General features: G+C 48.6%; 1 protein-coding gene across 1 annotated transcript; it reads left to right on the top strand.

Moving 5' to 3' along the window:
* Positions 1–3,633: 3,633 nt before the first annotated feature.
* LOC128420358 (disintegrin and metalloproteinase domain-containing protein 21-like) lies at positions 3,634–6,477 on the top strand. Its single transcript, XM_053401958.1, has one exon. The coding sequence runs from the start codon at positions 4,222–4,224 to the stop codon at positions 6,475–6,477; it is 2,256 nt and encodes a 751-aa protein (XP_053257933.1). The 5' UTR covers positions 3,634–4,221.
* Positions 6,478–20,330: the final 13,853 nt, after the last annotated feature.

The following is a 20,330-nucleotide window of genomic DNA, read 5'->3' as shown; positions in this document are numbered from 1 at the left end:
TAGGATACCGCGGCCGTTTAAAGAGTCACTGGGCAGGCGAGACCTTTAATACTTGTAGGGCTAAAGGCTATGTTTTTGGTAAACAGTTGGGACAAATTTTTGCCGAGTTCCTTTTACGGCTTTTTGCCTTTCTTTTGTGCATTCCTGTGTTGGGTTAACAAGTTTTAGATAACGTTTTCTAGGGTAAATATGTGGTTGTGTAGTGTTGTTAATTGTCAGTAGTTTTTCTATTCTGATTTAAGGGTATGCAAAGAGAAATTAGTGTTTCTTATTACTAATTTTAGCATTGGTATTTCTATATTGGTATAGAATAGCTCGGGGTATGTCAGGAGGTTGGTTTAGGTTGTGGGATTAATTTTGGTTAATGCTATAACGCGATTTGTGGTGGCTGCTTTGAAGCCTACTCATAGTTAAAAAGTTAGGTCTCTCTCAGTTCGGGCTGTATTCCGGTTCAATGGGGCTGTACCCCCATTGATTTTCTTTAGGAAAAAAATAATGAATTTAGAGGTGTTGGTTCAATGTGTGCCTAAAGTTGAACTTAAATTCTCTTGTTGAGCAGCCAGCTATCACCAAGCTCGATTGGCTTTTTGCCCCTATTTTTAGGTCTTCCCACCCTTTTGCTACAGGGACGGGTGTGCTCAAGATTAATAGCTGCCTAAGAATAGCTCGTTTGGTTTCGGGGAGGCAGGCTAAAGGTTCGCTTTGTCTGAAGGGGTTTTGCTAAACCATGATGCAGGAGGTACAGGGGTTGGTCTTTGCTGTTTTATGCTTAAGATTTTTCATTGTTCTTTCACTGTTCCCTTGCGGTACTTGTAAGGCCAATGGTGGGGTTTAATCTCATTTACTGGCCGAAAGAAATGTTTTGGTTTAATGGGTTTTTGGGGTTTTGTGGGTTTATTTGGCTGAAGTTGTTGGGCTCAAAAAGGTCGTGGTTTAGGATGCGGCATCTCCCAGTTGTAAGCTGGGTGCTTTATATAAGCTACTCTTTGTTAATCCAAGCACACCTTCCGGTACGCTTACCATGTTACGACTTGCCTCCTCTAGTTTAAGTAATCTTTGTTTATGAAAGTTGCTTTAGTTTTTTGTTGAGGAGGGTGACGGGCGGTGTGTACGCGTCCCAGAGCGTTGTTAAAACAGACACTCTTATCTGTTTTACTACTAAATTCACCTTCATGCAGTGTTTCATAGTGCAATTCGTATTTTTTATCATAAAAAATGTAGCCAATCTCTTCCTCAACATCTGCTACACCTTGACCTGACGTATTAGCGTTAAGGCTGTTGTGTCTACTATTGGACCTTCATAGGGTAAACTGTCGACGGCGGTATATAGGCTGATGATTTGCTAGTTGAGGTTGGGTGGAACGAGGGGTATCGATTATAGGACAGGCTCCTCTAGGTCGATATGGGACACCGTCAAGTCCTTTGAGTTTCAAGTTTTTCACTTGTAGTTCTCTGGCGGAAAGTATTGTATAAATAACTATCAATGTTCAGGGCTTAGCATAGTAGGGTATCTAATCCTAGTTTGTTTCTAAGCTTTCGTGTGGTCGCAAACTGGGGGCGTGGAGCCGAACCAAGCCGCTTCAGAGGGTCTGCCGGACTTCCCACAGACTCAGACCACTGCCGTGCCTGACATTTCGCCAACTCCACTTGTGGAGGTTCCACCCACAGCAGCGGTTCCAGGGGACTTGGTTTCAACGCCACCTAGGGTCACGCCACAGCCTCAGCAAGAATCGGGCAGCCCAACGGACCTGGGTACTGCTCCCCGGCAGTCTGGCAGAGTTTCCAAGCGCCCAACTTATTTAAAGGACTATGTTGTTGGACATGTAATACTGTTGGTCTAATGGAAGTATGTGAAATGTAACCGATATGCTTTTGTGCCTAATTGAACCAATGTGTAGTGCTGTATATAAGGAAACCATTACGATGGTAACTAACGCCTTATCTCGGTGGGGAGGGGTGTTATGTGCTGAAGTTCTCACCCTGGGCCAGCAGGGGGATACTGTGGATAAGTGTTCAAATAAGGGATCGAAAGTGATGTTCAGTGATTGGATAGTTTTAGAAAGTTGGAGCAATTATGTGTACTGGAGCTCTATATAAGCAGGCTGACTGAGCCCTTCAGCTCAGTTCCTGTTCTGACCTCTGAAAAAAGAAGAGCTGTTTGAAGAATCGCTGTGTCATCTGATATGTTCACCCACAACTTAACAGGGACAACATTTGCCTGCCTCCAGTCTGTAGGGACTTCACCTGCTCTCCAGGAATTCTCAAAAATTATAGACAGAGGCTCTGAGATTACATTCTCAAACCCCTTTAGTACCCTTGGGTACAGCTCATTAGACCCTGGAGCTTTTAATTTGTTTAACGTAGCTAGGTGTTCCTTTCCCACCACTTCTCCTATATTGGGCTGCAGTTCCCGCCTTTCATTGTTTTCTCCCCTCAGTGGACCTACCACTTGCTTGTTCTTCCCGCTGCTTTGAACATAGCCAAATAAACCTTTATTGCGTGGCAAGTCCCCCTCCCCCCTTGAGAAATAAATACACAGGACACGGTATTTAAGGTTAAAAATAGCGTGCAAGGTCTTATAAAAACTTTTTGAAATTCCCCTCCTCTAGGTCAAGCCCACCCCCAGAAACATCATGCATACATTACAGAAAGGAGGGGTTGAGGGAGGAGTTGGTGGTAACCTGAGTGTCTTGTCACCTGGCTAGTTCCTCCTTTCCCCCCTCCCCATGAGTCACTTCCAGGAGACAAAGGGGAGTTTGCAGTTTCCTGCCCCCAGAGGGAAGATCTGATCATTGTCCTTTGTTTCAGTCCATGCTGAATCCACTCCCATATGCAACTTCTTTGTGATCTTGATTGTCTTCTGTCTGGGATCATCAGGGTTGGCATAGCAACTGGGCAGGGCTCCTGTGGATGTGCTGAGACGGTGAAGGGATTATGGCTGACCAGGACCAAGCCACCCCCCTTTGATAGTTCTTGTCATATGGAGTAAAATAAAATGGAACAGTGCAAATCCGATGTATGCTTGATTTTCTATGAATTTATAACAGAAATGTGGTGTATGTAGTGTGTGAGTGTGTGTGTGTGTAAAGTTTGTACAAACAGAATGATTGGGGTGGGGGGGTTCCTGCTACAGCTATCAGCTGGAGAGGCGAAGAGAGGGCGGTCCTCGGGGCATAAATAGCCCAGGCCACACACACACACCCCCGACCAGCCCATTGGCTAGGCAGGGAGATGACACGCGTGAGGATTCCTTCATTCTTGCGGGGGCTGTGAGCCAGCCCCCGTGTGCATGGGGAGGGCGTGGGCCCGCAACCCCACCTCCTCTTCAGTTCGGAAATGGCTTTATTATCTTTCACCTCTCTTGCAAGCCTGAGATCATTCTGAGCTTTAGCCCGCCTGACCTTTCCCCCTGTCACAGTTGGCTACTCATGTATACTCTTCCTTCACAATTCCCCTTTAAACCCACAGTGTGAATGTGGCCTAGGTCAGCCCTCTTGGCCAGGATTCCAGCAATAAGTGGGTTCGGATCCACATCGAGAATAGCAAACAGCTGCTCTCTACCGTGTTCCGTGCTCTTCCAATGCCCACCTGCCTCAGCAGATGGAATGTCCATATTCAAATAGCATGAGAAACCGTTAGCCTGGTCATGGAATTTCCCACCACAGGAGAGGACATTTGAACCGGCATGGTGGTTCCTCCTCCCTCTTTGTCATCTCCTTTGTCATCTAGAAGTCTCTGGAAATACACTTTAGAAGATTAAATGAGAATTCCTGGGACTAGAGGAATATAATTATTGGGGTATCTTCCTCTCTTTGGTGTCCACCCTTCTTCCTTTTGGTCCTTCTTATCACCCAAAAAGGTGACCACAACCGCTTCTGAGAAGAGAAAATGTTGGCGCCTAGGCCCTAAAGTTGCGGAGGCCTTTAGAGTCAAAGGTTTAAGGACGGCCAGTGTTTTGGTTACCCTAACTCCATTTGAAAATGCCAGACAGCAGTGGCCACTTCACCTTTTTGAACTCTCTCACAACCAAATGATGTTGACGACCGTCAAGAGAGAGATGGTGGCAGTGGCAGGAATTGCCTTGTGTTTTCTTGAGCACGCTGACAAGTCTAAAAAAGCCTCTTGAGAATCAATGATTGGTGGGGATGTGAAGTCAGAAAGCCCAGTCTGTCTCCTCTCTACTCTAGGCTGTTTAAGGATAGTGAATAGTGGAAGCAAATCATGGCACATGGCAGTGGTGGCCTCCACAAATGGCTGGTTCTGCAGTTGACGAATCCTGTTATTTTGCTGGGGTTCCTCCTTCCCACCAGCTCATTTCCTGCTCCTGAGTATACGTCGTATGAAGTGATCACCCCAAGGCAGTTGGTGCTTTGGGGAGGGAAAGCCAAGAAGAATGAACTTTCCTATATCCTCAATGTATCAGGAAAGGACTACGTCATTCAGTTGAAGCCCAGGAAGCACGACTTCCTGGTCAAAAACCTCCCACTCTTCACATACAGTTCCCAGGGCAGACGGATCGAAAGTCATCCCTACATCCCTGTTGAATGCTACCACGAAGGGCATGTGGATGGCGTAGCCAATTCGCTTGTGGTTCTGAAGACCTGCTCTGGCTTGACAGGATTCCTAAGTATCAGAGACAGAAATTATGGCATAGAGCCTTTCCACGGTTCTTCAACTTTTCAGCACCTTCTCTACCTGATCAACGAACCAAAGCCTTGTATGTGTGGAATGAGAGCTCCAGTTGCAAAGCGTCAGGCAGAAGAACTGAGGGCGGAAAGAGGGACCCGGCGTGACCCAAGGCACCCAAAATACATTGAGCTGTACATTGTTGTGGACGAGAAGCTGTTTCAGTTTGAAGGTGCCAATGAAACCAGGATGGCATACCTCATTTTGGACATAGTTAACTTAATGGGTGTGCACTTCCGGGAGCTGCACACAAGTATTGTCCTGATTGGACTGGAGATCTGGAACACAGGCAACCCTTTCGAGGTTACAAATGACGTTGGGTTGCTTCTGAATAATTTCAACAGCTGGAGAGTGAACGGTCTTGCGAAGTGGATGAAGCACGACACAGCCCTGTTGCTCACTCACCAGGAGTTCGAGCACACCCTCGGGAAGTCATATGGTAATGCCATCTGCAGGCCAAGCTATTCTGCAGGGGTTTTGAGCTACTTACAGAAGAATCCAATTCTCTTTTCAAGGGCCATGTCCCATGAGTTGGGTCATCACATGGGGCTTGAACACGACGAATCCAACTGTGTTTGTGGAGGATACAAAACCTGTGTCATGCATTCGTACAAGGCAGAAACGAACAAGTTCAGCAACTGCAGCATTCACACTTTTGCAGAACTTGTGCTGGAAGGGAACCTGGACTGCCTGAACAACAGGCCCCAAAAGATACCATCTATCAAGCATTGTGGCAATGGAGTGTTGGATAAGGGAGAAGAATGCGACTGCGGCGGCACGCAGAGGTGCAAGCAGAATCTTTGCTGCAACCCTGACTGCACCTTGAAGCCACCTGCACAATGCTCTTCTGGGCCATGTTGTAAAAACTGTCACTTCCTTCCAAGTGGAGACCTTTGTCGAATTCAGATCAATGAGTGTGACCTTCCTGAGTACTGTAGTGGGAAATCTGAGTGGTGCCCCAATGATGTGTACATGCAAGACGGGACGCCGTGCAGCAAACATGATTCCCATTGTTATGCCAAGCAGTGTTGGACTCACAAGTACCTGTGCGCCAGGATCTTTGGCTATGGAGCCACAGCGGCTCCAGCATCCTGCTTTCAGTCTCGGAATAGTGTGGGGGATGCGTATGGCAACTGTGGCAGGGATTGGACAGGAAGTACTTTTGTGAAATGCCAGCCTCAAGACGTAAAGTGCGGGAGAGTTCAGTGTACCAACGTCAGAAACATACCTTCAATGCCACACTATGCCGTGACTCCCACTGAGTTGTCAGGCACTAGCGCTAGCTGCTGGAGCGTGGCCTACCATGGCAGGACAGATTTTGTGGATCTCGGAATGGTGCCTGATGGCACTCCATGTGGCCCTGGGAAACTCTGCAAGAACCATACGTGCATTTTCAGGAAGAAGGCAGTGTGTGATCCCAACAAAAAGTGCAATGACAGAGGTGTTTGTAACAACCTCAATAACTGCCACTGCAACAGTGGCTGGGCCCCTCCAAACTGCATGTTTTGGGGGTCTGGGGGAAGCATCGATGGTGGGTATCCAAGGCAGAACTGGAGCACAAAAGTCGTGAAACGAACTTTTGAAACAGTGATCCCTCTAGGAGTCCTGGTTCTTGCCGCTATCACTTTTATTGTGCCAAGGCTGCGGAAGCTACCAGAATGGTGTAGGCAATTCACCAGCTCACGGGTTGGAGGGAATCTGCAAGGCAGCAGCCTAGATGTTGACCAAGTTGATTCTTGTCGCGTTTGCAAAGTAAAGGAAGGATTGAACTCTACAGATTCCAAAGAGTAATGCTTGTGGACATTTCAAGGCATCCTTGGACCTCCTGTTAAGACATCGACTGCACTCCAAAGCATCTATAATAAAGCAGAGGTTGGTGGCAAGTGGACTCCAGTTCCCATCATCCCTGGCTGTTGACCATGCTGTGCCAGTGGCTGATGGGAACTGTAGTTCAGCCATATGTCGGGGCGGCGCACATGCTCCCTCATCCCAGAAATAAATTTCCCCTGTATATAGTCCTTATAATAGGAGCAATTGTAATACGGTCTTTGCTCTAATAAAATTTGCATTTTCCCCCAGTTGCAAAAGCCTTAAGAAGAATGCACTGAAATAGTTTAATGAAATCAAATGTTTCACTCCGTGCTGTGTAACCTAGCAGTAGTAAAACAGTTTGTCCTTGTTGGGTGACTAACTCAGAACTTCAAGGACCGTTAAGTGTCATTTCACTAGCATTTAGGAACTGGGTTTGCACAATTAACCATGTGTACAAACTTGGCTTTCCCTCACTCGCCCTTTTCATCCAGGGTGAAACAGCAAAGACATAACAGGAGAAGAGTCCTGGCGAGTCAGGCCAATGGCCCATCAAGTCCAACATCATGTTCTTACAGTGGCCAAGCAGAGGCATGTGGTAAACCCACAAGCAGGACCTGAGCACAAGATTCTCTTATTGCAATTTGATGGCCAGGGCTGAGGGCAGTTTTGGTTCAAAGCGGCTGGAGGACACCATGTTGGCCAAAACTGAGCTTCGGCTGAGCAAATGATGGAAGAGAGACATGCTTATATGGCCGCCCAAACTCGCCCAGGAGGGAGTCCCATTGCAGGGGTGGCACTTGCTTCCAAGTAAGCATGCAGAGATGTGCACAACTCGCAATGTATTCAAAGGGCCCCCTCCGTGTGTACAAGCGTACACACACACCACACACGATGGTGTGGTGTGTGTGTATGAGTCAGTGATAGCGCAGTAGTTAGAGAGCTGGACTAGGTCTGGGAGAGACTTGGGTTCGAATCCCCACTCAGACACGAAGCTCACGGGGTGGCTCTTGTGCCAGTCACAGTAGCTTTGCCTAACCTACCTCACAGGGTTGTCGTAAGGATAAAGTGGGGAGGAGTAGGAGGTAAGCCAGCTTGAGCTCCTGGGAGGAAAGATGAGATACAAGAAGAAGAAGAAGGGTAGTTTGGATTTGATATCCTGGTTTATCACTACCTTAAGGAGTCTCAAAGCAGCTAACAATCTCCTTTCCCTTCCTCCCCCACAACAAACACTCTGTGAGGTGAGTGGGGCTGAGAGACTTCAGAGAAGTGTGACTGGCCCAAGGTCACCCAGCAGCTGCATGTGGAGGAGCGGGGAATCGAACCCGGTTCACCAGATTACGAGTCCACCGCTCTTAAGCACTACACCACACTGGCTCATATAAATGTTAACAGTAGTAGTAGTAGTAATAATAATAATAATAATAATAATAATAATATCCAAGACAATAAATGCTACATGTTCCCTTTTGTCTTTACTGTTGAGTGGAAAACGACAAAAACAAGCAGCTCTGAGGAAGAAAAGGTCGGCCCCACAGCAGCCTATTATCACACACATCCAGATTCCAACACAGTCCTGGAATAATCTCCTGTACAGGAACGGCTGCAGAATGAAAAGAGGCTCCCCCTCGCCCATATAAGTAACGGTTGTCAAACACACCATCCAGGTCCCATGACGAAGCCTCAGTTTTCCTGCTCCACCAAAAGGCTCATTGGGGAGAGGTTGCCGTTGCTGCCGCCGCTGGCCCATCGCAGTCTTGCTCCTTGTGTAGACCAGTCCTTTTCTGAATGCCAAAGTTATTGGCCGTTCCCTCCCACCTGATAGGTTACAGGGCGCTGGACTGGATAAGGTCTCTTTAACTTGGCAGGGAATGGGTGGGATCAGGTGGGGAGCCTGGTGGGCCAAGGTGGCTGGGCTGCCCACCTTCCCCTCTGGCAATACGTGGCAGTGAGGAGGGTGCCAAAGGAGTGGGAGGAGAGAGTTTCGGGTGCTCAGCCAGAGGGACTCCAAAAGCTCCCTTGCTCACAGCGCCGTGGAGCCCGCAGCCAGGAGCCTCCACCTGGCGTCCAGCAGCGGGGAGCGTGCTTTCGTAGAACCTCTTCTGGGACCGCAGGAGCGGCGTCTGGGTCTCGCCGTCTTGGCAGGCCCTGCGCTTCATGCAGCGGAACGTATGCTGGGTCCAGCAGTAAACAGCGCAGTTCAGGAGGCCCTGGGATGACGCTGTCAGGGCCTAGGAGAGAGATGGGGAGACGGGCGGGTCAGTGGCTGCAGCAGAACTGGAGAGCAGCAAAATTCCAGTTGAAGCAGCAGAATACGGTGGTGCCATTTCAATCAGCTCTTTCCCACCCCCTCAAGACCATGAGGACTACCACCTTAATTTACTCTTTAGGGGGGGAAGGAACACAACGCAGCACTAAACCCCTTGATCTGCATGCTGAAGGTCTTGGGTTTAATCCCTGACACCTCCAGGTAGGTCTGGGAGGGACCCTTGCCTGAAAGCCACTGGTCCAACTCCATGAAATACCGTATTTTTCGCTTTATAGGACACACCGGGCCATAGGACGCACTGGACCATAGGAGGGGGAGAACAGGAAAAAAAATATTCTCCCCCTCTCTGCTCAGCGCCCCTACAGCGAAGCGGCAGGATAAATGGAGCCCCTTCCATTTCTCCTCCCGCTTGGCTGAAGGGGCGCTGCGCAGCTCTCCCTCTCGGCTGAAGCCAGGAGAGTCTTGCTCTCCCGGCTTCAGCAAAAGGAACCCGAAGCCTTTGGAGCGCATCGTGAGGTCCCGCTGCGCTCGAAAGGCTTCAGGGATAGCCGCCTGAAGCCTTTGGAGCGCTGCTGGAACTCGTGCTGCACTCCAAAGGCTTCAGGTTCCTTTCGCTGATCGACCCCTCTCGCTCTCCAGGCTTCAGCGAAAGCAACGCGAAGCCTCCAGAGCGCGGAGGGAGTGCTCCCTCTGCGCTTCGGAGGCTTCGCGTTGCTATCGCTGAAGCCAAGGAGCCTGCATTTGCTCCATAGGACGCACACACATGTCCCCTTAATTTTTGGAGGGGGGAAAGTGCGTCCTATAGAGTGAAAAATACGGTACTTTGCTTTCATGTTGAGGCCTAGTCCGTTTCCAGCCTCTCTGGAGTCTCCTATCCTCACTGTTGCTGCTGTTTACTGTGCTTTTCTTCGGCTATCACCCTGTTTTCCTCCCTTAAATGTATTCCGTCTCCTTATCCACATCTTTAAACAGACAAAAAGGCTGTCGGAATTCAAGCCAAAAGTCAGAGCCTCCAGCTTAGCTCTGAGTCCAGAGGAATTTGGCCACCCTCCAGGTGCCCGGCTTGAATCCTTATGACCTCCTGTCTGCGTCTCCCGGCAAGATCAAAGGAGGTCTCCAATCGGCGATTCTCCTCAACGTGAAGGAGAACACACCACTCCTCCCACTCCTCTCCCAGGGAGGGGGAAAGAGACAGACAGAAATATATTTACATGTCTTTATTCCTGTCGTTCACCAGTACAGAGAAAACATGTCTGCACACTCTGCTTCCCTGCTGCAGAGAGAGAATAAACTCCACCCATGTACTTCCAGTACAGGGTCATGTGCTGCTCTGAGGTAACATCCGGCTCTCAGAGCACTTTACAAACTGTCCCTGGTTCCCACGGTACAATCCAATAGCATCCACATCCTGTTTACCATTCCAGCCACCTGGTGCTTGCTTCTGCATTGCTCCTTTTTCGTAACATCCTCCCCCAAAAGAATCAATGCGTGTTGCAGCAAGCAAAGCATGGTCCAGAGAAGAAAACAAACAGTTGTTATACACATAACACTCCCCTGTTGTTTCAGTTCCACCCTTGGAACTCCCCGCCACTGGTTTCCCCAGTGTACCTCTCTGGTTGTCTGGTTTCCAAGGAATGAGTGCATCTGCATTACCTTGGCTAGCAACTCTCTGTTGTGTCTTTGTCTCTGACTTAGACACAGCTCCAACCTGTCCTCGGTTGTTTACAACAGCAACACATGCAACAGCTAAGTTAGCAAACTCTTTTGAGTACCTCTTGGGTGGTTGACCCTTTGTTACTCTCTCAGACCTACGTATGAGGTGCTGATCCTCTCTGCTCACTGGTCCAGTCTCAGGACTCTTTGGAGAACTAGTTCCAATGGTAAACAGTGGTTCATCCTTCAGTTGTGAAGGCCTATCTATTGTGTGAGATTTCCTCTCAATGACTGTGACAACTGAGCTCTCCGAGCTATCAGTGTCATCACTTTCTGTACAGCTGAAATCAGTGAAATCATCATCATCTGAATCGTCATCAGTGGGAAAAGTGTGTACTATCACTCTCTCCTGTTCAGGAGCACTCTCTAGAAATTTTGTGAGAATCACCTGACCAGATTCAGACAAAATTACTCTGTAGAGACCCTTTTCATACCCCACAAAAATGCCTCTGGCATTTTTTACTCCACCTGGAGCTTCTGTTCTCACATGAGACCCAAAAACCTTGAAATGGGCAACAGAAGGTTTTCTGTGGAACAGTTTCTCAAAAGGAGAACTTCCCAACTCTTTTGAAACCTTTCTCACTTTCGTATAACAGTACGACATCAGAGACTCGGCCCAGTACTCATGTGGCAGATGTGAACTTAGCAATTGCGCTTCCATCCCCTTTTGCAATTCTCTGTTCACCCGTACACAGACACCCCTGTTCCACGCTTCCGCTGAAACAGAAATCTTGTGTCTGATCCCCTTCTTCTGCAGGAACCTTTGGAAATCCTGTAAAAGAAAAATCTGCTTCTCATCTGTGAATAGACAATCAATGTTAGCATCATGCATACACTTAACTTTGTCACAAAACTCCTGAAACCTCTCCAAGGCTTCCTGTGGCTTTCTCAACACATAAATCCAGACATAGTTAGAGAAATGATCCACACACACAAGATAATATCTTGCATTGCCTCTAGATGGTTCTAGAGGACCAATCACATCAGCATACACCCGCTGAAATGCTCTGTTGACTCCGGTCTTCTTCTTGCTCACACCTGCAAGAGAAACTAGGTTAGACACAGATGAATTACATTCCATGTAATCACTTTGTGCAAAAGTCAACAAATATAGTCCATCCTTCTCTTTGGCCGAAAGATATAACTCTCCATCTTTGTAGATCTCGCAGCTCTCAGCATCGTAGGACAGTTTCAGTCCTCTCTTTGCAATCTGCGAAACACTCAGCAGATTGAACTTCAATTCAGGAACCAAGTAAACATTGTTTATTGTCAAGTCCAGACTCTTAAGATAGACAGTCCCCACGCCGGCCGCTTCCAGCTCCTGACCGTTGGCCTGTTTCACAGCGAAGCTTTGCTTCTTAAACGATGAAAAGAGTTCTTTGTGTGGAGACATATGAACTGTCGCGCCCGTGTCAATAACAAACGAGTTCCCAACGTCTGGCGTGGTTCCTTTCGCCATCAAAGCTTTTCCAGGTTTCACCGAAGTCTTGGTGTGACCTTTGCCTGACGCCTCAGGCTTTGCTGAGCGGCCCTTCGCTCCTTTAGGCTGACGTGGCTTCTTACAGTTCCGCTGAAGATGCCCAGCCTGTCCACAATTGTAGCATCGGACAGCGTTCAAAGCTAGAGCTTTTTCTCCAGTAGCTTCATCTGCGGGGGAATTAGAACTCCGTTCCTCCCTGCCCCTGTCCTTTACTTCCAGTGCAGCAAGTCTGTCCTGTTCATTCAGAACTACGGCACACACCCTCTCCGCGGTCAAATCTTGTGCCGGGAGGGAACCAAGCTGACTGGCAACCGTTTTGTAAGTCCGATTTAAGCTGTTGATCATCATGAAGCAAAACACTTCCTCCTGCAGACGGAAATTGCGTTCCACCATCTGCTGGCGCAGATATTTCATCTCCGTCAGGTGCGCTTGAACATCTCCATCAGGCGCAAGCCTCAGATTGGTCAGCTTCTCAAAATACAGCAACGCTGAAGAACCAGCATCCCTCTGATGTGTTCTTCGTAGCATCTCCCAAATTTCCCGTGCATATTCCAAACCCTGAATATGCACCAATTGGTCATCTGACACACACAGAATTATAGCCGTTCTGGCTTTCAGATTCTGTGACTCCCAACCTTGGGTTGGTGCTGCTGGGATGGGGTTCTCAATCACGTCAAAGACCCTCTGATTCTGCAGCAGGGCCTTCATCTTTATAGACCAAGATGAATAATTGTCATTAGTGAGGGGAGGGGGATAGGGCAAACCTCCCGCCTTCTTGGAATCCATGCTGAATCCAAGGGTCAGCTTTACAGTCAATCTCAAGCCAGCTTTCACTTTTCAAGCCAGTAAACTCCAAAAGTCTTTGTTTACTGCTTCACTGGCAGGCAAACCTTCGGGCTGTTTTTTTTCAAAACCCTTGCACAGCTGCGCAGATACACTTTCGATTTCCCAGGCTCTTTTTAGGCCACTCAGTAACTGGCAGACGTTGCCTAGCAACCTGCTCAGGACGGAACTCCTTATCTAACCACAGGAATTCCTGGTATGCAAGCCTGCTCTTTCAGAGCTTGTTTTTTTCAAACGCAGCTCTTTCTCGTGAACCAGAAAATAAGCCTTTCTGCGTTCATTCTCTCTTGCCCGAAATGCTGCATACCTTTTCTGGCTCCGTTGCCTTGGAATACACTCCTCTCGGTGTCCAGCTGTCTGTTTCAGCTTTCTGGCTGCAGGCAGACGCTTTTCTTTATCTCCTTAGGTGCAGAGGATGGCAACGATTCATCGACCTCTCACCTCTCATGCAGATTCTCATAGATCAGATAACCATCCTCTGCTACCAGTTGTCGGAATTCAAGCCAAAAGTCAGAGCCTCCAGCTTAGCTCTGAGTCCAGAGGAATTTGGCCACCCTCCAGGTGCCCGGCTTGAATCCTTATGACCTCCTGTCTGCGTCTCCCGGCAAGATCAAAGGAGGTCTCCAATCGGCGATTCTCCTCAACGTGAAGGAGAACACACCACTCCTCCCACTCCTCTCCCAGGGAGGGGGAAAGAGACAGACAGAAATATATTTACATGTCTTTATTCCTGTCGTTCACCAGTACAGAGAAAACATGTCTGCACACTCTGCTTCCCTGCTGCAGAGAGAGAATAAACTCCACCCATGTACTTCCAGTACAGGGTCATGTGCTGCTCTGAGGTAACATCCGGCTCTCAGAGCACTTTACAAACTGTCCCTGGTTCCCACGGTACAATCCAATAGCATCCACATCCTGTTTACCATTCCAGCCACCTGGTGCTTGCTTCTGCATTGCTCCTTTTTCGTAACAAAGGCCTCCTCTGAAATTGTTTGCCTCAGCTTTCCCCCCCTTTTCGTACCTTCCGCATTCGAAACAAGGTGCTCTACCGCTGCCCCTCCCCACTAGAAATCTTTGACATGAAATAACATGAATAGTGCCCCCGACTCTCCTTGGGTTGTCATGGACCTGTTGCTCATCCTCTCAGCCTGACATACCTCACAGGGTTGGCGTTAGAATAAAATGGCAACACAGGGAGGGGGGACAGTGTAGATTGTCATCTGAGAAGATACTGGGGTAGAAATCCCATAAACTGAGTGGCCCCAAAGAGCAGCCACCTCCACCCCCCCAAAAAAATCCCCATTTGCTTTTCAGAAGGAGCATCCAGTGCCATTTTGAAAGACGAGTAGAACCTGCAACAAAATGTTGCAGCGGGGTTCAACACACTGCAGCCCCTTTTGCTCGCCTCCTGGAAAAGGCCTAGTTAAGCATGACAGTTCCATTTCCTTCTCCATCCTGTTTTTTCTATTAAAAAAAAAACCCACCTGCCCAAAAGCAAAAGTCGATCAGCATTGTGTAGCTCCTGAACATGCTCAGTAGACTTGCCAGGTTAGGAGCACCCCCGTCCCCATAGATTTCAGGGCCCAAACTTGAGACCTGGGGGGTGGAGGGGGTGCTGGTGATTATCTCTGCCCTCCCTCCCACCACTGAGCCCTGAAGATGAAAAGAGGGGGGAGCAGAGGCGGGCAGGACCCTACAAGCCTAGGCAATAAGTTGTCGCCAGCTCACACAGGGCTGAAGCGAACAAGCTGTATGCAGAGTTGTCTTCATAAAAAATCATTTTTGAAAAAGGCACTCTCACCCAGCTGGAGATGACAGGAAAACCTGTTCCTGTCTTCCCTGGGCTGTTTTAGCATTCCCCTACCCCAACATAACGGGACACAGGTGGCGCTGTGGGTTAAACCACAGAGCCTGGGACTTGCCGATCAGAAGGTTGGCTGTTCGAATCCCCGCAACGGGGTGAGCTCCCATTGCTCGGTCCCTGCTCCTGCCAACCTAGCAGTTCAAAAGCACTTCAAAGTGTAAGCAGATAAATAGGTACCGCTCCGTGGAAAGGTAAATGGCGTTTCCGTGTGCTGCTGTGGTTCTCCAGAAGCAGCTTAGTCATGCTGGCCACATGACCCAGAAGCTGTACGCCGGCTCCTTTGGCCAAGAGACTCCTGTTCCAACTGACCTGGACGTGTTCCAAGCAGTCTGGGCCAGTTCAAACTTTGGACCAGCATAAACTGGCCTCGACCAGTTGTATCCATTCCTTAACCCAACAAAGAGCTGCGGCTTCAAAGTAAATCTTCAAATCTGGCAGGGAGAATCCCCCTCTTTCTTTTGAGTCCATTAGTGGTTGTCAGGGAACTGCCATCGGAACGAGAGGAGGAGGAGGGGCTCCACGACGATGCTGGAGAGGGGCCAAGTAGGGAGAGAGGCAGGTCTCCTGTTGGGGAAGAAAATCAGCGCGACACCAGGGATGGAGGGGGGCCAATGGGGGAAGCGGAGAGCAGGCTCCGAGACTCTTCACTGGACACCAGCGGAGAGAGCACAGGTCCTCCGCTACCCACGCCCACCCTGCGCAGAAGGCTTCCGCGCAGGGAGGCTAGGAGGAGACTGGGCGTCAAACAACTTTTATGTTGGAAAAGGTTGAAGAAACGCCCACTGTCGGATTCTGCCAGTGACTGAACAGCCACGAAGTGAGGGGCTGTCCAGCCAGGAAAGGTTTAACCAGGCCACCTAGCCAGGAGTGGCGGCAACTTACGCACGAGCAACCCCATAACCATTAGAGTAGTTTATATTTAATTCTGGGTATTCCCCCCTGCCAGATAAATCTAGATAAAATTTTCTGCCATTCTTTAAAACATTTCACATTCTCAGTAATTGGGAGGACTTGAAACAAAAACAGCATCTTTGGCAATACATCCATCTTAACCACAGAAATCCGGCCCATTAATGACAATTTTAAATTTTACCAAATTTCCAGATCTCTCTTGATTTCATTCCATAATTTCTCATAATCATCTTTGTGTAAGTTCAAATTTTTCACCGACAAATTAACCCCCAGATATTAAACTTTTTTCACAAAGACTAGGCCTGTCTTTTTTTGTAATAATTTCCTTTCCTCATTGTCCAGACTTTTCTCTAATACTTTGGTTTTGCTCTCATTTAACTTAACTCCTGCTACCTGTCTGAACTCCTGTATCATCTCCCGTGCTTTTACTGCACTGGAGTCTGGATATTGAAGCGTCAACACCAAGTCATCAGCAAAGGCTTTTAATTTATATTGTTAGGATCCTACTACTATACCTTTAATTTGTTCTTCCGTCCTTATCATACTTAACAAGACCTCAAGGACCGAGATAAAAAGCAGAGGGGAAAGTGGGCACCCTTGCCTGGTTCCCTTCTCAATTCTAATTTCTTCCTATACCACATTATTTACTATAATTTTAACTTTTTGTTCATGATAAATCGCATTAATACCATTTAAGAATTCCTGACCCACCCCAATACTTTCTTAATTTTGTGTCATAAAATTCCAAGATACATTGTCAAAGGCCTTCTCCGCATCAATGAACATTAACATTGCTTTACAATTTTTTTGCTTCCAATTTTTCCATAATATCTACTATACTCCTTATATTATCTTTGATATGTCATCCAAGCAGAAAACCTGTCTGGTTCTCATGTATATATTCTGACAAGACCTTCTTAAGCCTGTTGGCCAATATATTGGCAAAGATTTTGTAATCCACGTTAAGTAGGGAAATTGGTCTATAATTTTTGACGTTCCATCTATCTTGATCTTGTTTTGGAATCAGAGTAATATAGGCTTCCTTCCAGGTTTCGGGTGCTTTGTCCCCTCCTATAATCTTATTGCAAACTTCTAACAATGGCTGGATAACCCAATCTTTCAATGTCGTATAGTATTTTGCTGCTAAACCATCTGGTCCCGGGGCCTTGCCAAGTTGTATTAAATTTATTGCGCTTTCCACCTCCTGTCTTGTGATTAGACTATTTAGTAGGATCCTTTTACCTTTGGGAATCTTCTGCAAACCATTAGTTCTGATAAATTGCTCAATTTTAGCTTTATCTTCTTTACCCTTTTTATACAGTTGTTTATAATATTTCTGAAAGCATCTTCTTATGTCCACAGGGTTCTCTACAGACTTTCCTTCCGATACAATATTTGTAATAGTACTTGTAAAATTGCCAGCAACTTTATTGGTTACAGGTGATGAGTGCAATTGTCTTAGGCATTGGTCCTATCTGACTATCCAGCTTCGGCCTGCTTGCTTGAAGACCCGGAAGGGTTAACACCAGCAGGGGGAGCCCTGCTGATGCACATCAACTAGGCACTCCCCTGGGTCACCTCTCGGGGGTGTGCCTTAGGCCCTGGCCTCCATAGGCTAGACCTGTTCCTATGTAAGCTAGTTCCAACCAGTTTGGGCTAGTTCAAACTAGTCTGGGCAAGTTAGAACCCGCCTGGATCTTTTCTAACTGGTTTGGGCTGGTTCCTACTGGCTTGGACCAGATCCAACCGGTATGAACTGGTTCCTACAGGTCTGGGCTGCTCCCAAGTGACACAGAACTGTTCCAAGCAGCCTCAAACTATTCAAACTGGCTTGGACGGGCACAAACTGACCTAGACCAGTTCAAACTGGCTTGGACCACCACAACTCAGTCTAGACCTGTTCCAAGCAGTCTGAGCTAGTTCAAACCAGTCTGGGCCAGTTGAAACTGGTCTGGGCAAGTTGGAACCTGCCAGGACCTTTCCCAACTGGTTTGGGCTGGTTCCAACCAAACTGGACCGGACCCAACTGGTATGAACAGGTTCCAACTGGTCTGGGCTAATTCTAAGCGACATAGACCTGTTCCAACCGGCCTGGACCTGTTCTAACTAGCTTGGAGCAGTGTGATGTCCTGGGAATCTGATTCAGCGGCTGAACCTGAGGAATCCCAGCCTGCACAGGATCCCCCGTCTCCAGGGCTGGCTGAGCCGGGGCTGGGGCTTGAACCTGAAGGGCCCTTACCTGTGCCGGATCCTCAGGAGCAGACACCAGCTGAATCCGCTCTGGCTCCGGAGGTGATCGAGGACCCATTGCCTGCAGGTGTGCCTCTCTCAGCCCTGTCAGGGGAAGGTGAGGTTGTCTCTGGGTCCAGTAACCCTCCAGCCTCTCCTAAGCTGCAGAGGCTCAGGGCAGAGAGGCGGAGGGAACTAAGTTCTCTCAGGAGGAGTGCTCGCCTTAAGGCCAGGAGAGGCGAGTCACCTGTGGGCCAGGTCTGCCCTAGGCTCCAGAGGAGATAAAGGCCAGTCAGCCCAGTCCCAGGTTGTGGGAGTAACATCGTTGGTTACCTGTTCCTGCCGGCACCCTGACCTGCTCTCCTGAGTTCCTGACCACGCCCGACTCCTCGCTTTGGACCTCGCTTTCCCCTTGACGGACAGCCTCCTTACCCTTGACCTAGGACCGGACTTAGAGCACTCCACATGGTAACCCCCCCCCCCCGGGACAAGCACAACCAGTTTCAAATGACCAGCACCAGCTCCAACTGGCCTGGACCTCCTCCAACCTGTCTGGGCCGGTTCCAACCCACTTGGAACTGTTCAAACTGGCTTGGGGCAGTTCAAACCGGCCTCAACCAGTTCAAACCAGCTTGGACTGGTTCAAACCGGTCTGAAGAGCTTCCAAGTGGCTTGGACCGGTTCAAACCAACATAGACCTGTTCCAACCAGTCTGGAACAGTTTAAACTGGTCTGGGCAAGTTGGATCCTGCTGGGACCTTTTCCAACTGGTTTGTGCTGGTTCCAATGGCTTGGACCGGACCGAACTGGTATGAACTTGTTCCAACCAGCCTGAACCTTTTCTAACCAGCTTGGGCCAGTTTCAAACCACCTGCACCTGCTCCAATTGGCCTGGACTTGCTCCAACCTGTCTGGGCCAGTCCCAATCCACTTGGACATGTTCAAATTGGCTTGGGCTGGTTCAAACTAGCTTGGACCAGCAGAAACTGTACTGCCCCTATTGCCCAACTTCCAGAACATGCACTCAGAAAACTGGGTCTTCCCAATAGGACGCCTGGTGCAGACTAATGACTTCCTAAAAATCACTGCAACCCCCCCCTCCCCGCCCACATGACCTGGGTTGCTGTGCGTAAGAGAAACCTGGTGGGCAAGCAGCGGCAAGGACAGGCCCATCTGCTTCATCCAACCAGGTCTCTGTCACACATGCCAGGTCAAATCCTCCATCCACAATCAGGTCGTGGATGGCAGTGGTTTTATTCATCATTGACCTGGCATTGCACAGCAACACTTTCAGGTCATGTGGGTTTCCTTTCTGAACAGTTTCAGGTTAAGAGTGGACCTCCAGAACGAATTAAGTACTTAACCCGAGGTACCACTGTATTGCCTTAGAGCACAATGAAAGTGACCTGTCCCTTCCTGCTAAGTTTCACATCTCTCTCCCCCCACCCCAGCACAGCTCCATGTCAGCCAGATTCTCTTCTGCTGGAGTTCACAACGGGGAGGCACTGAGGAGGAGGGTGGGGTGTCTTTACCCTTGACGGAGATTAAGTTGTGGGTGAACATATCAGACGACACAGTGATTCTCCAATCAGCTCGTTTATTCACAGGCCAGAACAGAACTGAACTGAAGAGTTCAGCCAGCCTGCTTATATAGAGCTCCAGTACAACGCAACTGTAACAACTTTCTAAAACTATCCAATCACTGAATGTCACTTTCAATCCCTTATTTGCATATGTGGACCTGAGTGAAAACTATCTACAGTATCCCCCTGCTGGCCCAGGGTGAGAACTTTAGTACATAACAGAGATGTTCACACCTTGGCCAACAGGGGCTAAAGAACTCCAGTCCGGTCTGAGAAACAACAAAACAGTCCCACTCCTGGGCCTCAGACAAGCTCTGCGCAGGTCTTTTCTTGAGATATAATGTTCTGCACCTCCTCCATTGCAAACTTCCAAGTGTAAAGATGTGTTAAAAGAGGCGGACCTAGGCTTTCTTGTGCCCTTGGCAAGGAGAGTGCGGACGGGGCGGGAAGGCTCCTAGCCACTCCAAGTCAGTGTGGAGAGATTTCTGCGCCCCCCCTGAGCCTACGCCCTTGGCGGGGGCGAACGTAACCAACCCCTAGGTCAAAACAAACTAAAAAAATTCATTCCAGTAGCACCTTAAAACCAACTAAGTTTGTTACTGGTATGAGCTTTTGTGTGCATGCAAACGAAAGCTCATACCAATAACAAACTTAGTTGGTCTTAAGGTGCTACTGGAAGGATTTTTTTTAATTTTGTTTCGACTACAGCAGACCAGCAGACCTACCTGTAACTACAACCCCTGTGTACATGGGTGTAGCCAAGATTTTTGTTGGGGGGCAGGCCTTTTGCTGGGGGTGGCAGAACCTAAGTCTGCTATGTATTTTTACTGATTTTATTGATTTAGGGGGGCAGGGAGGGGCAGCTGCCCCCCTGGCAACGCCCATGCCATCGAGCCACGTCAAGGAAACACAAAGCAGCAGCATCCGCCGCGGGGGTGGGGC

Source organism: Podarcis raffonei, chromosome 8 (assembly GCF_027172205.1).
Source record: "Podarcis raffonei isolate rPodRaf1 chromosome 8, rPodRaf1.pri, whole genome shotgun sequence".
NCBI lineage: Eukaryota > Metazoa > Chordata > Lepidosauria > Squamata > Lacertidae > Podarcis > Podarcis raffonei.
This window is presented reverse-complemented; position numbering and strand designations above follow the sequence as displayed.